General features: G+C 58.4%; 2 protein-coding genes across 2 annotated transcripts in view; both read right to left on the minus strand.

Moving 5' to 3' along the window:
• LOC135976028 (mucin-2-like) overlaps window positions 1–905 on the minus strand; it is a 48,811-nt gene extending 47,906 nt beyond the window's left edge. Inside the window, exon 1 of the mRNA XM_065570374.1 lies at window positions 716–905. Within this exon, the coding sequence (XP_065426446.1) occupies window positions 716–905 (190 nt within the window). The remainder of the gene's footprint in view (window positions 1–715) is intronic.
• The window catches only part of RNASEK (ribonuclease K), a 321,727-nt gene that overhangs the window by 77,549 nt on the left and 230,385 nt on the right, over window positions 1–13,793 (minus strand). The gene's annotated exons all lie outside the window — the stretch shown is intronic.

Raw genomic sequence — 13,793 nt, forward strand, 5'->3', positions numbered from 1 at the left:
TTATTATTACTGTGGCACCCAGAGCCCCAGTCCTGGACCAGGCCCCTGGTGTGCTAGACGCTCCCCGCCCGCCAGAGCTGGTGATCCGAGTATAAGACAAGAGACGGCAGATGGAGAAAGCCAGCCAGAGAGGAGGTCATAAGGAAACAATGAGACAACACTGAGCACCGTGACAAGCAGTGGTCTCAACCCAGCAGCACTGAACAGTTCTCAAGGTTTTTGTAAGTGTCATGGAAAAAATGTAGGTGGAGGAGGATGAGGAGGCTTTGCGGACGTTTATGGGGATCTCTGCCCCCAGAAGAGGCTGCGGGTAGTGGGGAGCACTAAGGGGTGATTGTGAAAATGTAACCAATAGGCAATGGAGGCTGGTGTCATGAGCTTCTCAGAGGCAGGTAGAGAGAGACTGTGATGGGCCCTGAAAGTGAAGGCAAGTAGCTTATGTTTAAACTCAGGGCGGGTCAAATACTTTACCTGGTCTCCTGCAAGGTGTGCGAACCCCTTATGCTTAACAACATATTTATTTAGCTGGGATACTCAGAGTCCCCTTCCCAGCCCCGAAGAAGAGCTCTGTGCAGCCCAAAAGCTTGTCTCTCTGCCCCCAGCAGAAGTTGGCCCAATAAGAAGAGATCTTACCTCCACCACCTTATCTCTCTCCCATCCTGGGCCCAACACGGCTACAAGAGCATTGCCAACTCCAGCATGAGCTGTCACTCACCTGGGGTGGTGGTGGTGGTGCTGGTGCTGCTCTGGGTCGTGGTGCTGGTGGTGGTGGTGGTAGTGGTGGTGGTCGTAATGACAGGGGTTGCCGTGGTGGTTTTGTTAGAGGATTCACACCGGGCGCCGTAGTAATCGGGGAGACAGACACAGTCTGTTCCGATGGGAGTGCCCCCGTTCTGGCAGGCCATGGAGCTATTGTAGGACTCACACCGGGGGCCGTAGAATCCAGGCAGGCAGATGCACTTGGTTCCGATGGCTGTGCTGCCGTTCTGGCAGGCGTCATGGGGCGATGGGGACTCACACAGTTCTCCCGTGTAGCCCGGTAGGCAGACACACTGGCTCAGGTTGGCAACGCCACCGTTCTTGCAGGGAACTGGAAGATGTTTTAGTAGGATTCAGGACGTGCTCTCAAAGCAGATCCAAAAGATCCTTTCCCAGAGCTGGGGAGAGAACCCAGGAGTCCTGGCTCCCAGCCCCCCCTGCTCTAACCACCAGCCCCCACTCCCCTCCCAGAGCCGGGGGGAGAATCCCGGAGTCCTGGCTCCCAGCCCCCCTGCTCTAACCCACCAGCCCCCACTCCCCTCCCAGAGCAGGGGAGAGAACCCAGGAGTCCTGGCTCCCTGCCCCCCCTGCTCTAACCACCAGCCCCCACTCCCCTCCCAGAGCCGGGGAGAGAACCCAGGAGTCCTGGTTCCCAGCCCCCCCCTGCTTCAACCCACCAGCCCCCACTCCCCTGCCAGAGCCAGGGAGAGAACCCAGGAGTCCTGGCTCCCAGCCACTCCGGCTCTAACCCACTAGATCCTTATTCTCCAGTGAAATCAACAGGAGCTAATTTTTTCTTATACCTGCACAGTTTCAGTGATGTGACATTTACACTCCTAATGTCTTTTTGTTTCAGAGAGAAAAAAAAGAAAACTTTCCTTTTCTTTAGTTTCAGGAGACTCAATTATTCACTTAACTTTAATAACTATTTCAACTATTAAAAAAAAAAACACTCCCCTCTCTGACAGTTATATCTGATATACTTATAAATTTGTGTGTAGACTGGATCTAAGTTATCTTAAAAATGGGACTTAGGGGCTGCCCATTTTCTGGTGATTTTCAAGATGCACCTATCTCTCATAACACTTTATAACACTGAAACAAACATGAAAAATGAAATCATCGCCCCCCCAATTTATTACATAATTTATAGACAGCCCCATCAGCTCCTAAGTCATTTGGGAACTTCAGAAAATTTTGCTTCAGATTTCAAGAGGTTATCATATAGTTTCAGGCCGGAAGTGTTGGGAACCGGGATGCAGGCAGTATGCCTGAGTGGTCAAAGTGGGAGTTGAATGGACGGAGCAGGGGTCAGGCACAGGGAAATGACACCAAAGTTCAGGATTGGAGTCAGAGGTTAAACACCAGAGGCAGGGGTGCAGCCAGAGTGAGAACCAGGAATCGAAGCAGACAGTCAGAGCCAGGGGGTCCGATACCAAGTGCCGGAATCAGGGTCAAGCCAGAGACGGAGTCTGAAGTCGGAGATGGGGGGTCAGAGCCAGGATTGGTAGCAGGTGCTCGGGAGCCAGGCAAGGAATGGGAGCAGGGAGGGAGCCAGGAGCGGAGCAGGAATGCGGAGCGGGTGGGACACAGACTGCAGCAGGTGTGCCAGAGCAAGGTTTGATAATGGTGAGGATGATGCACTTGCAGCAACAGGACGCCTGTATCATAGCTCCGACAGCCCACCCGGATCACGGCCTGGCCAAAGTACCAGGCACAAGCCAATCAGGCAGCTGCAGACCTGGGGTGTGCTGATAGGGCTTCCCGTTGGGCCTGACGTTCCAGTATGAGTGAGCTGCTGCTTCATCTCCCTCCCTTGGTGGTGACGGGGGATGCTGGAGACCCCCAGTGCTGTTACTTTAAAAGTCAACATTGCTAATTATTCAGTGCTCAGTCGAGCATAAAAAATACCCAGGATAATCTGCTGTGAGCAGTGTTTCCTGTGGGCAGAGTTTCTTGTATGGACTGAGCTTGGATGTTTTTTCCACTGAGATTTCTGCATGCCAGTCGATACTGCTCTCAATCTCTTTCCCTTTCACTCCAGTCCATGCTTCTCTCTCTGGATGAAAGAAACTGTAGATTTTCTTATCCTTATAGCCGCTCAGTGCCTTCTTAACAGGGCAAAAATGTGGTATGTCCCACCCCAATCAAACCCACAGAGAATATTCACTAAGACACTGTGATGAAATAACATATTTAACATATTCAGAACTCACAAGGACACTTCAAATCTCATATAATGCTGTCACGGGCAGCAGAGTTGCACTGTTTTAAGTCAAAGAGCAGTTAAAACAAAACTAAGAGCAAATTCTCCACTTGGGAATGAAACTCACACCGTACCCCACTTGCATACATAACTCACACAACATCACTAAACATTAACAGGAACAATATTGCAATCAAAATTGAAGAGTCACCCACCTGCTGTAGGTGGAGGACCAGTGGGATACCATGGGGGAATAGGATAGAGGCATGGATCAGTTGTGGGAGACAGGGAAGTCGTGTCAGTGGAGGTGGTGCTCGGTACAGTGGAGGTGGTGGTGATGGTAGTGGTGTCACTGGAGGTGGTGGTGCGTACAGTGGAAGTTGTGGTGAGGGTTGTGGTGTCACTGGAGATGGTGGGTACAGTGGAGGTGGTGGTGAGGGCAGTCGTGTCAGTGGAGGTGGTTGGTACAGTGGAGGTGGTGGTGAGGGCAGTCGTGTCAGTGGAGGTGGTGGGTACAGTGGAAGTGGTGGTGAGGGTTGTCGTGTCAGTGGAGGTGGTGGGTACAGTGGAGGTGGTGGTGAGGGCAGTCGTGTCAGTGGAGGTGGTGGGTACAGTGGAAGTGGTGGTGAGGGTTGTCGTGTCAGTGGATGTGGTGGGTACAGTGGAGGTGGTGGTGAGGGCAGTCGTGTCAGTGGAGGTGGTGGGTACAGTGGAGGTGGTGGTGAGGGTTGTCGTGTCAGTGGAGGTGGTGGGTACAGTGGAGGTGGTGGTGAGGGCAGTCGTGTCAGTGGAGGTGGTGGGTACAGTGGAAGTGGTGGTGAGGGTTGTCGTGTCAGTGGATGTGGTGGGTACAGTGGAGGGGTGGTGGTGAGGGCAGTCGTGTCAGTGGAGGTGGTGGGTACAGTGGAGGAGGTGGTGAGGGCAGTCGTGTCAGTGGAGGTGGTGGTGGGTACAGTGGAGGTGGTGGTGAGGGTAGTCGTGTCAGTGGAGGTGGTGGGTACAGTGGAGGTGGTGGTGAGGGCAGTCGTGTCAGTGGAGGTGGTGGGTACAGTGGAGGTGGTGGTGAGGGCAGTCGTGTCAGTGGAGGTGGTGGTGGGTAACAGTGGAGGTGGTGGTGAGGGCAGTCGTGTCAGTGGAGGTGGTGGGTACAGTGGAGGTGGTGGTGAGGGCAGTCGTGTCAGTGGAGGTGGTGGGTACAGTGGAGGTGGTGGTGAGGGTAGTCGTGTCAGTGGAGGTGGTGGGTACAGTGGAGGTGGTGGTGAGGGCAGTCGTGTCAGTGGAGGTGGTGGTGGGTCCAGTGGAGGTGGTGGTGAGGGCAGTCGTGTCAGTGGAGGTGGTGGTTACAGTGGAGGTGGTGGTGAGGGCAGTCGTGTCAGTGGAGGTGGTGGGTACAGTTGTGGTGGTGGTGAGGGTTGTTGTGTCAGTGGAGGTTGTGGGTACAGTGGAGGTGGTGGTGACGGTTGTCGTGTCAGTGGAGGTGGTGGTGGGTACAGTGGAGAAGGTGGTGAGGGCAGTCGTGTCAGTGGAGGTGGTGGTGGGTACAGTGGAGGTGGTGGTGAGGGTCGTCGTGTCAGTGGAGGTGGTTGTGGGTACAGTGGAGGTGGTGGTGAGGGCAGTCGTGTCAGTGGAGGTGGTTGGTACAGTGGAGGAGGTGGTGAGGGCAGTCGTGTGAGTGGAGGTGGTGGGTACAGTGGAGGTGGTGGTGAGGGCAGTCGTGTCAGTGGAGGTGGTGGGTACAGTGGAAGTGGTGGTGAGGGTTGTCGTGTCAGTGGAGGAGGTGGTGGGTACAGTGGAGGTGGTGGTGAGGGCAGTCGTGTCAGTGGAGGTGGTGGGTACAGTGGAGGTGGTGGTGAGGGCAGTCGTGTCAGTGGAGGTGGTGGGTACAGTGGAGGTGGTGGTGAGGGCAGTGGTGTCAGTGGAGGTGGTGGTGGGTACAGTGGAGGTGGTGGTGAGGGTAGTCGTGTCAGTGGAGGTGGTGGTGGGTACAGTGGAGCTGGTGCTGAGGGTAGTCGTGTCAGTGGAGGTGGTGGGTACAGTGGAGGTGGTAGTGAGGGTTGTCGTGTCAGTGGAGGTGGTGGTGGGTACAGTGGAGGTGGTGGTGAGTGCAGTCGTGTCAGTGGAGGTGGTGGTGGGTACAGTGGAGGTGGTGGTGAGGGTTGTCGTGTCAGTGGAGGTGGTGGTGGGTACAGTGGAGGTGGTGGTGAGGGTTGTCGTGTCAGTGGAGGTGGTGGGTACAGTGGAGGAGGTGGTGAGGGCAGTCGTGTCAGTGGAGGTGGTGGTGGGTACAGTGGAGGTGGTGGTGAGGGCAGTCGTGTCAGTGGAGGTGGTGGGTACAGTGGAGGTGGTGGTGAGGGTTGTCGTGTCAGTGGAGGTGGTGGGTACAGTGGAGGAGGTGGTGAGGGCAGTCGTGTCAGTGGAGGTGGTGGGTACAGTGGAGGTGGTGGTGAGGGTTGTCGTGTCAGTGGAGGTGGTGGGTACAGTTGTGGTGGTGGTGAGGGTTGTCGTGTCAGTGGAGGTGGTGGGTACAGTGGAGGTGGTGGTGAGGGCAGTCGTGTCAGTGGAGGTGGTGGGTACAGTGGAGGTGGTGGTGAGGGCAGTCGTGTCAGTGGAGGTGGTGGGTACAGTGGAGGTGGTGGTGAGGGCAGTCGTGTCAGTGGATGTGGTGGGTACAGTGGAGGTGGTGGTGAGGGCAGTCGTGTCAGTGGAGGCGGTGGGTAAAGTGGAGGTGGTGGTGAGGGCAGTTGTGTCAGTGGAGGTGGTGGGTACAGTGGAGAAGGTGGTGAGGGAAGTCGTGTCAGTGGAGGTGGTGGGTACAGTGGAGGTGGTGGTGAGGGTTGTCGTGTCAGTGGAGGTGGTGGTGGGTACAGTGGAGGTGGTGGTGAGGGCAGTTGTGTCAGTGGAGGTGGTGGGTACAGTGGAGGTGGTGGTGAGGGCAGTCGTGTCAGTGGAGGCGGTGGGTACAGTGGAGGAGGTGGTGAGGGCAGTCGTGTCAGTGGAGGTGGTGGGTACAGTTCTGGTGGTGGTGAGGGTTGTTGTGTCAGTGGAGGTTGTGGGTACAGTGGAGGTGGTGGTGAGGGTTGTCGTGTCAGTGGAGGTGGTGGTGGGTACAGTGGAGGTGGTAGTGAGGGTTGTCGTGTCAGTGGAGGTGGTGGGTACAGTGGAGGTGGTGCTGAGGGTAGTCGTGTCAGTGGAGGTGGTGGGTACAGTGGAGGTGGTGGTGAGGGTAGTCGTGTCAGTGGAGGTGGTGGGTACAGTTGTGGTGGTGGTGAGGGTTGTCGTGTCAGTGGAGGTGGTGGGTACAGTGGAGGTGGTGGTGAGGGCAGTCGTGTCAGTGGAGGCGGTGGGTACAGTGGAGGTGGTGGTGAGGGCAGTCGTGTCAGTGGTGGTGGTGGGTACAGTGGAGGAGGTGGTGAGGGCAGTCGTGTCAGTGGAGGTGGTGGGTACAGTGGAGGAGGTGGTGAGGGTTGTCGTGTCAGTGGAAGTGGTGGGTACAGTGGAGGTGGTGGTGAGGGCAGTCGTGTCAGTGGTGGTGGTGGGTACAGTGGAGGAGGTGGTGAGGGCAGTCGTGTCAGTGGAGGTGGTGGGTACAGTGGAGGTGGTGGTGAGGGTTGTCGTGTCAGTGGATGTGGTGGTGGGTACAGTGGAGGTGGTGGTGAGGGCAGTCGTGTCAGTGGAGGTGGTTGTGGGTACAGTGGAGGTGGTGGTGAGGGCAGTCGTGTCAGTGGAGGTGGTGGGTACAGTTGTGGTGGTGGTGAGGGTTGTCGTGTCAGTGGAGGTGGTGGGTACAGTGGAGGTGGTGGTGAGGGCAGTCGTGTCAGTGGAGGCGGTGGGTACAGTGGAGGTGGTGGTGAGGGCAGTCGTGTCAGTGGTGGTGGTGGGTACAGTGGAGGAGGTGGTGAGGGCAGTCGTGTCAGTGGAGGTGGTTGGTACAGTGGAGGTGGTGGTGAGGGCAGTCGTGTCAGTGGAGGTGGTGGGTACAGTGGAGGAGGTGGTGAGGGCAGTCGTGTCAGTGGAGGCGGTGGGTACAGTGGAGGAGGTGGTGAGGGTAGTCGTGTCAGTGGAGGTGGTGGGTACAGTGGAGGTGGTGGTGAGAGCAGTCGTGTCAGTGGAGGTGGTGGGTACAGTGGAGGAGGTGGTGAGGGTTGTTGTGTCAGTGGAGGTGGTGGGTACAGTGGAGGTGGTGGTGAGGGTTGTCGTGTCAGTGGAGGTGGTGGTGGGTACAGTGGAGGTGGTGGTGAGGGTTGTCGTGTCAGTGGATGTGGTGGGTACAGTGGAGGTGGTGGTGAGGGTTGTCATGTCAGTGGATGTGGTGGGTACAGTGGAGGTGGTGGTGAGGGCTGTTGTGTCAGTGGAGGTGGTGGTGGGTACAGTGGAGGAGGTGGTGAGGGTTGTCGTTTCAGTGGAGGTGGTGGGTACAGTGGAGGAGGTGGTGAGGGCTGTCGTGTCAGTGGAGGTGGTGGGTACAGTGGAGGTGGTGGTGAGGGCAGTCGTGTCAGTGGAGGTGGTGGGTACAGTGGAGGTGGTGGTGAGGGCAGTCGTGTCAGTGGAGGTGGTGGGTACAGTGGAGGTGGTTGTGAGGGCAGTCGTGTCAGTGGAGGTGGTGGGTACAGTGGCGGTGGTAGTGAGGGTTGTCGTGTCAGTGGAGGTGGTGGTGGGTACAGTGGAGGTGGTGGTGAGGGTAGTCGTGTCAGTGGAGGTGGTGGGTACAATTGTGGTGGTGGTGAGGGCAGTTGTGTCAGTGGAGCTGGTGGTGGGTAAAGTGGAGGTGGTGGTGAGGGCAGTCGTGTCAGTGGAGGCGGTGGGTACAGTGGAGGAGGTGGTGAGGGCAGTCGTGTCAGTGGAGGTGGTGGGTACAGTTGTGGTGGTGGTGAGGGTTGTTGTGTCAGTGGAGGTTGTGGGTACAGTGGAGGTGGTGGTGAGGGTTGTCGTGTCAGTGGAGGTGGTGGTGGGTACAGTGGAGGTGGTAGTGAGGGTTGTCGTGTCAGTGGAGGTGGTGGGTACAGTGGAGGTGGTGGTGAGGGCAGTTGTGTCAGTGGAGGTGGTGGGTACAGTGGAGGTGGTGGTGAGGGCAGTCGTGTCAGTGGATGTGGTGGGTACAGTGGAGGTGGTGGTGAGGGCAGTCGTGTCAGTGGAGGTGGTTGGTACAGTGGAGGTGGTGGTGAGGGCAGTCGTGTCAGTGGAGGTGGTGGGTACAGTGGAAGTGGTGGTGAGGATTGTCGTGTCAGTGGAGGTGGTGGTGGGTACAGTGGAGGTGGTGGTGAGGGCAGTCGTGTCAGTGGACGTGGTTGTGGGTACAGTTGTGGTGGTGGTGAGGGCAGTCGTGTCAGTAGAGTTGGTTGTGGGTACAGTGGAGGTGGTGGTGAGGGCAGTCGTGTCAGTGGAGGTGGTGGGTACAGTGGAAGTGGTGGTGAGGATTGTCGTTTCAGTGGAGGTGGTGGGTACAGTGGAGGTGGTGGTGAGGATTGTCGTGTCAGTGGAGGTGGTGGGTACAGTGGGGGAGGTGGTGAGGGCAGTCGTGTCAGTGGAGGTGGTGGGTACAGTGGAGGTGGTGGTGAGGGCCGTCGTGTCAGTGGGGGAGGTGGGTACAGTGGAGGTGGTGGTGGGGGCAGTCGTGTCAGTGGGGGAGGTGGGTACAGTGGAGGTGGTGGTGAGGGTTGTCGTGTCAGTGGAGGTGGTTGGTACAGTGGAGGAGGTGGTGAGGGCAGTCGTGTCAGAGGAGGTGGTGGGTACAGTGGAGGTGGTGGTGAGGGCAGTCGTGTCAGTGGAGGTGGTGGTGGGTACAGTGGAGGTGGTGGTGAGGGCAGTCGTGTCAGTGGAGGTGGTTGTGGGTACAGTGGAGGTGGTGGTGAGGGCAGTCGTGTCAGTGGAGGTGGTGGTGGGTACAGTGGAGGTGGTGGTGAGGGCAGTCGTGTCAGTGGAGGTGGTGGTGGGTACAGTGGAGGTGGTGGTGAGGGCAGTCGTGTCAGTGGACGTGGTTGTGGGTACAGTTGTGGTGGTGGTGAGGGCAGTCGTGTCAGTAGAGTTGGTTGTGGGTACAGTCGAGGTGGTGGTGAGGGTAGTCGTGTCAGTGGAGCTGGTGGTGGGTACAGTGGAGGTGGTGGTGAGGGTAGTCGTGTCAGTGGAGGTGGTGGGTAGAGTGGAGGTGGTGGTGAGGGCAGTTGTGTCAGTGGAGCTGGTGGTGGGTACAGTGGAGGTGGTGGTGAGGGCAGTTGTGTCAGTGGAAGTGGTGGTGGGTACAGTGGAGGTGGTGGTGAGGGCAGTCGTGTCAGTGGTGGTGGTGGGTACAGTGGAGGAGGTGGTGAGGGCAGTCGTGTCAGTGGAGGTGGTTGGTACAGTGGAGGTGGTGGTGAGGGCAGTCGTGTCAGTGGAGGTGGTGGGTACAGTGGAGGAGGTGGTGAGGGCAGTCGTGTCAGTGGAGGCGGTGGGTACAGTGGAGGAGGTGGTGAGGGTAGTCGTGTCAGTGGAGGTGGTGGGTACAGTGGAGGTGGTGGTGAGAGCAGTCGTGTCAGTGGAGGTGGTGGGTACAGTGGAGGAGGTGGTGAGGGTTGTTGTGTCAGTGGAGGTGGTGGGTACAGTGGAGGTGGTGGTGAGGGTTGTCGTGTCAGTGGAGGTGGTGGTGGGTACAGTGGAGGTGGTGGTGAGGGTTGTCGTGTCAGTGGGTGTGGTGGGTACAGTGGAGGTGGTGGTGAGGGTTGTCATGTCAGTGGATGTGGTGGGTACAGTGGAGGTGGTGGTGAGGGCTGTTGTGTCAGTGGAGGTGGTGGTGGGTACAGTGGAGGAGGTGGTGAGGGTTGTCGTTTCAGTGGAGGTGGTGGGTACAGTGGAGGAGGTGGTGAGGGCTGTCGTGTCAGTGGAGGTGGTGGGTACAGTGGAGGTGGTGGTGAGGGCAGTCGTGTCAGTGGAGGTGGTGCGTACAGTGGAGGTGGTGGTGAGGGCAGTCGTGTCAGTGGAGGTGGTGGGTACAGTGGAGGTGGTTGTGAGGGCAGTCGTGTCAGTGGAGGTGGTGGGTACAGTGGCGGTGGTAGTGAGGGGTGTCGTGTCAGTGGAGGTGGTGGTGGGTACAGTGGAGGTGGTGGTGAGGGTAGTCGTGTCAGTGGAGGTGGTGGGTACAATTGTGGTGGTGGTGAGGGCAGTTGTGTCAGTGGAGCTGGTGGTGGGTAAAGTGGAGGTGGTGGTGAGGGCAGTCGTGTCAGTGGAGGCGGTGGGTACAGTGGAGGAGGTGGTGAGGGCAGTCGTGTCAGTGGAGGTGGTGGGTACAGTTGTGGTGGTGGTGAGGGTTGTTGTGTCAGTGGAGGTTGTGGGTACAGTGGAGGTGGTGGTGAGGGTTGTCGTGTCAGTGGAGGTGGTGGTGGGTACAGTGGAGGTGGTAGTGAGGGTTGTCGTGTCAGTGGAGGTGGTGGGTACAGTGGAGGTGGTGGTGAGGGCAGTTGTGTCAGTGGAGGTGGTGGGTACAGTGGAGGTGGTGGTGAGGGCAGTCGTGTCAGTGGATGTGGTGGGTACAGTGGAGGTGGTGGTGAGGGCAGTCGTGTCAGTGGAGGTGGTTGGTACAGTGGAGGTGGTGGTGAGGGCAGTCGTGTCAGTGGAGGTGGTGGGTACAGTGGAAGTGGTGGTGAGGATTGTCGTTTCAGTGGAGGTGGTGGGTACAGTGGAGGTGGTGGTGAGGATTGTCGTGTCAGTGGAGGTGGTGGGTACAGTGGGGTAGGTGCTGAGGGCAGTCGTGTCAGTGGAGGTGGTGGGTACAGTGGAGGTGGTGGTGAGGGCAGTCGTGTCAGTGGGGGAGGTGGGTACAGTGGAGGTGGTGGTGAGGGCAGTCGTGTCAGTGGGGGAGGTGGGTACAGTGGAGGTGGTGGTGAGGGTTGTCGTGTCAGTGGAGGTGGTTGGTACAGTGGAGGAGGTGGTGAGGGCAGTCGTGTCAGAGGAGGTGGTGGGTACAGTGGAGGTGGTGGTGAGGGCAGTCGTGTCAGTGGAGGTGGTGGTGGGTACAGTGGAGGTGGTGGTGAGGGCAGTCGTGTCAGTGGAGGTGGTTGTGGGTACAGTGGAGGTGGTGGTGAGGGCAGTCGTGTCAGTGGAGGTGGTGGTGGGTACAGTGGAGGTGGTGGTGAGCGCAGTCGTGTCAGTGGAGGTGGTGGTGGGTACAGTGGAGGTGGTGGTGAGGGCAGTCGTGTCAGTGGACGTGGTTGTGGGTACAGTTGTGGTGGTGGTGAGGGCAGTCGTGTCAGTAGAGTTGGTTGTGGGTACAGTGGAGGTGGTGGTGAGGGCAGTCGTGTCAGTGGAGGTGGTGGGTACAGTGGAAGTGGTGGTGAGGATTGTCGTTTCAGTGGAGGTGGTGGGTACAGTGGAGGTGGTGGTGAGGATTGTCGTGTCAGTGGAGGTGGTGGGTACAGTGGAGGTGGTGGTGAGGGCAGTCGTGTCAGTGGACGTGGTTGTGGGTACAGTTGTGGTGGTGGTGAGGGCAGTCGTGTCAGTAGAGTTGGTTGTGGGTACAGTCGAGGTGGTGGTGAGGGTAGTCGTGTCAGTGGAGCTGGTGGTGGGTACAGTGGAGGTGGTGGTGAGGGTAGTCGTGTCAGTGGAGGTGGTGGGTAGAGTGGAGGTGGTGGTGAGGGCAGTTGTGTCAGTGGAGCTGGTGGTGGGTACAGTGGAGGTGGTGGTGAGGGCAGTTGTGTCAGTGGAAGTGGTGGTGGGTACAGTGGAGGTGGTGGTGAGGGCAGTCGTGTCAGTGGAGGAGGTTGTGGGTACAGTTGTGGTGGTGGTGAGGGTTGTCGTGTCAGTGGAGGCGGTGGGTACAGTGGAGGTGGTGGTGAGGGTAGTCGTGTCAGTGGAGGTGGTGGTGGGTACAGTGGAGGTGGTGGTGAGGGTAGTCGTGTCAGTGGAGGTGGTGGGTACAGTGGAGGTGGTGGTGAGGGCAGTCGTGTCAGTGGAGGTGGTGGGTACAGTGGAGGAGGTGGTGAGGGCAGTCGTGTCAGTGGAGGTGGTGGGTACAGTGGAGGTGGTGGTGAGGGTTGTACTGTCAGTGGAGGTGGTGGGTACAGTGTTAGTGGTAGTGAGGGTTGTCGTGTCAGTGGAGGTGGTGGTGGGTACAGTGGAGGTGGTGGTGAGGGCAGTCGTGTCAGTGGAGGTGGTGGGTACAGTGGAGGTGGTGGTGAGGGCAGTCGTGTCAGTGGAGGAGGTGGGTACAGTGGAGGTGGTGGTGAGGGCAGTCGTGTCAGTGGAGGTGGTGGGTACAGTTGTGGTGGTGGTGAGGGTTGTCGTGTCAGTGGAGGTGGTGGGTACAGTGGAGGTGGTGGTGAGGGCAGTCGTGTCAGTGGAGGTGGTGGGTACAGTGGAAGTGGTGGTGAGGGTTGTCGTGTCAGTGGAGGTGGTGGGTACAGTGGAAGTGGTGGTGAGGGTTGTCGTGTCAGTGGAGGTGGTGGGTACAGTGGAGGAGGTGGTGAGGGCAGTCGTGTCAGTGGAGGTGGTGGGTACAGTGGAGGTGGTAGTGAGGGCAGTCGTGTCAGTGGAGGTGGTTGGTACAGTGGAGGAGGTGGTGAGGGTAGTCGTGTCAGTGGAGGTGGTGGGTACAGTGGAGGTGGTGGTGAGGGTAGTCGTGTCAGTGGAGCTGGTGGTGGGTACAGTGGAGGTGGTGGTGAGGGTTGTCGTGTCAGTGGATGTGGTGGGTACAGTGGAGGTGGTGGTGAGGGCAGTCGTGTCAGTGGAGGTGGTGGGTACAGTGGAGGTGGTGGTGAGGGCAGTCGTGTCAGTGGAGGTGGTGGTGGGTACAGTGGAGGTGGTGGTGAGGGCAGTCGTGTCAGTGGAGGTGGTGGGTACAGTGGAGGTGGTGGTGAGGGTAGTCGTGTCAGTGGAGATGGTGGGTACAGTGGAGGTGGTGGTGAGGGCAGTCGTGTCAGTGGAGGTGGTGGGTCCAGTGGAGGTGGTGGTGAGGGCAGTCGTGTCAGTGGAGGTGGTGCGTACAGTTGTGGTGGTGGTGAGGGTTGTCGTGTCAGTGGAGGTGGTGGGTACAGTGGAGGTGGTGGTGAGGGCAGTCGTGTCAGTGGAGGTGGTGGGTAGAGTGGAGGTGGTGGTGAGGGCAGTCGTGTCAGTGGAGGTGGTGGGTACAGTGGAGGTGGTGGTGAGGGCAGTCGTGTCAGTGGAGGTGGTGGGTCCAGTGGAGGTGGTGGTGAGGGCAGTCGTGTCAGTGGAGGTGGTGGTGGGTACAGTGGAGGTGGTGGTGAGGGTAGTCGTGTCAGTGGAGGTGGTGGGTACAGTTGTGGTGGTGGTGAGGGTTGTCGTGTCAGTGGAGGTGGTGGGTACAGTGGAGGTGGTGGTGAGGGTTGTCGTGTCAGTGGAGGTGGTGGGTACAGTGGAGGTGGTGGTGAGGGTTGTCGTGTCAGTGGAGGTGGTTGGTACAGTGGAGGTGGTGGTGAGGGCAGTCGTGTCAGTGGAGGTGGTGGGTACAGTGGAAGTGGTGGTGAGGGCAGTCGTGTCAGTGGAGGTGGTGGGTACAGTAGAGGTGGTGGTGAGGGTTGTCGTGTCAGTGGAGGTGGTGGGTACAGTGGAGGAGGTGGTGAGGGCAGTCGTGTCAGTGGAGCTGCTGGTGGGTACAGTGGAGGTGGTAGTGAGGGTTGTCGTGTCAGTGGAGGTGGTTGTGGGTACAGTGGAGGTGGTGGTGTGGGTCGTCGTGTCAGTGGAGGTGGTGGGTACAGTGGAGGAGGTGGTGAGGGTTGTCGTGTCAGTGGAGGTGGTGGTGGGTACAGTGGAGGTGGTGGTGTGGGTCGTCGTGTCAGTGGAGGTGGTGGGTACAGTTGAGGTGGTGGTGAGGGTAGTCGTGTCAGTGGAGGTGGTGGGTACAGTT

The sequence above is a fragment of the Chrysemys picta genome, chromosome 16, assembly GCF_011386835.1.
Source record: "Chrysemys picta bellii isolate R12L10 chromosome 16, ASM1138683v2, whole genome shotgun sequence".
NCBI lineage: Eukaryota > Metazoa > Chordata > Testudines > Emydidae > Chrysemys > Chrysemys picta.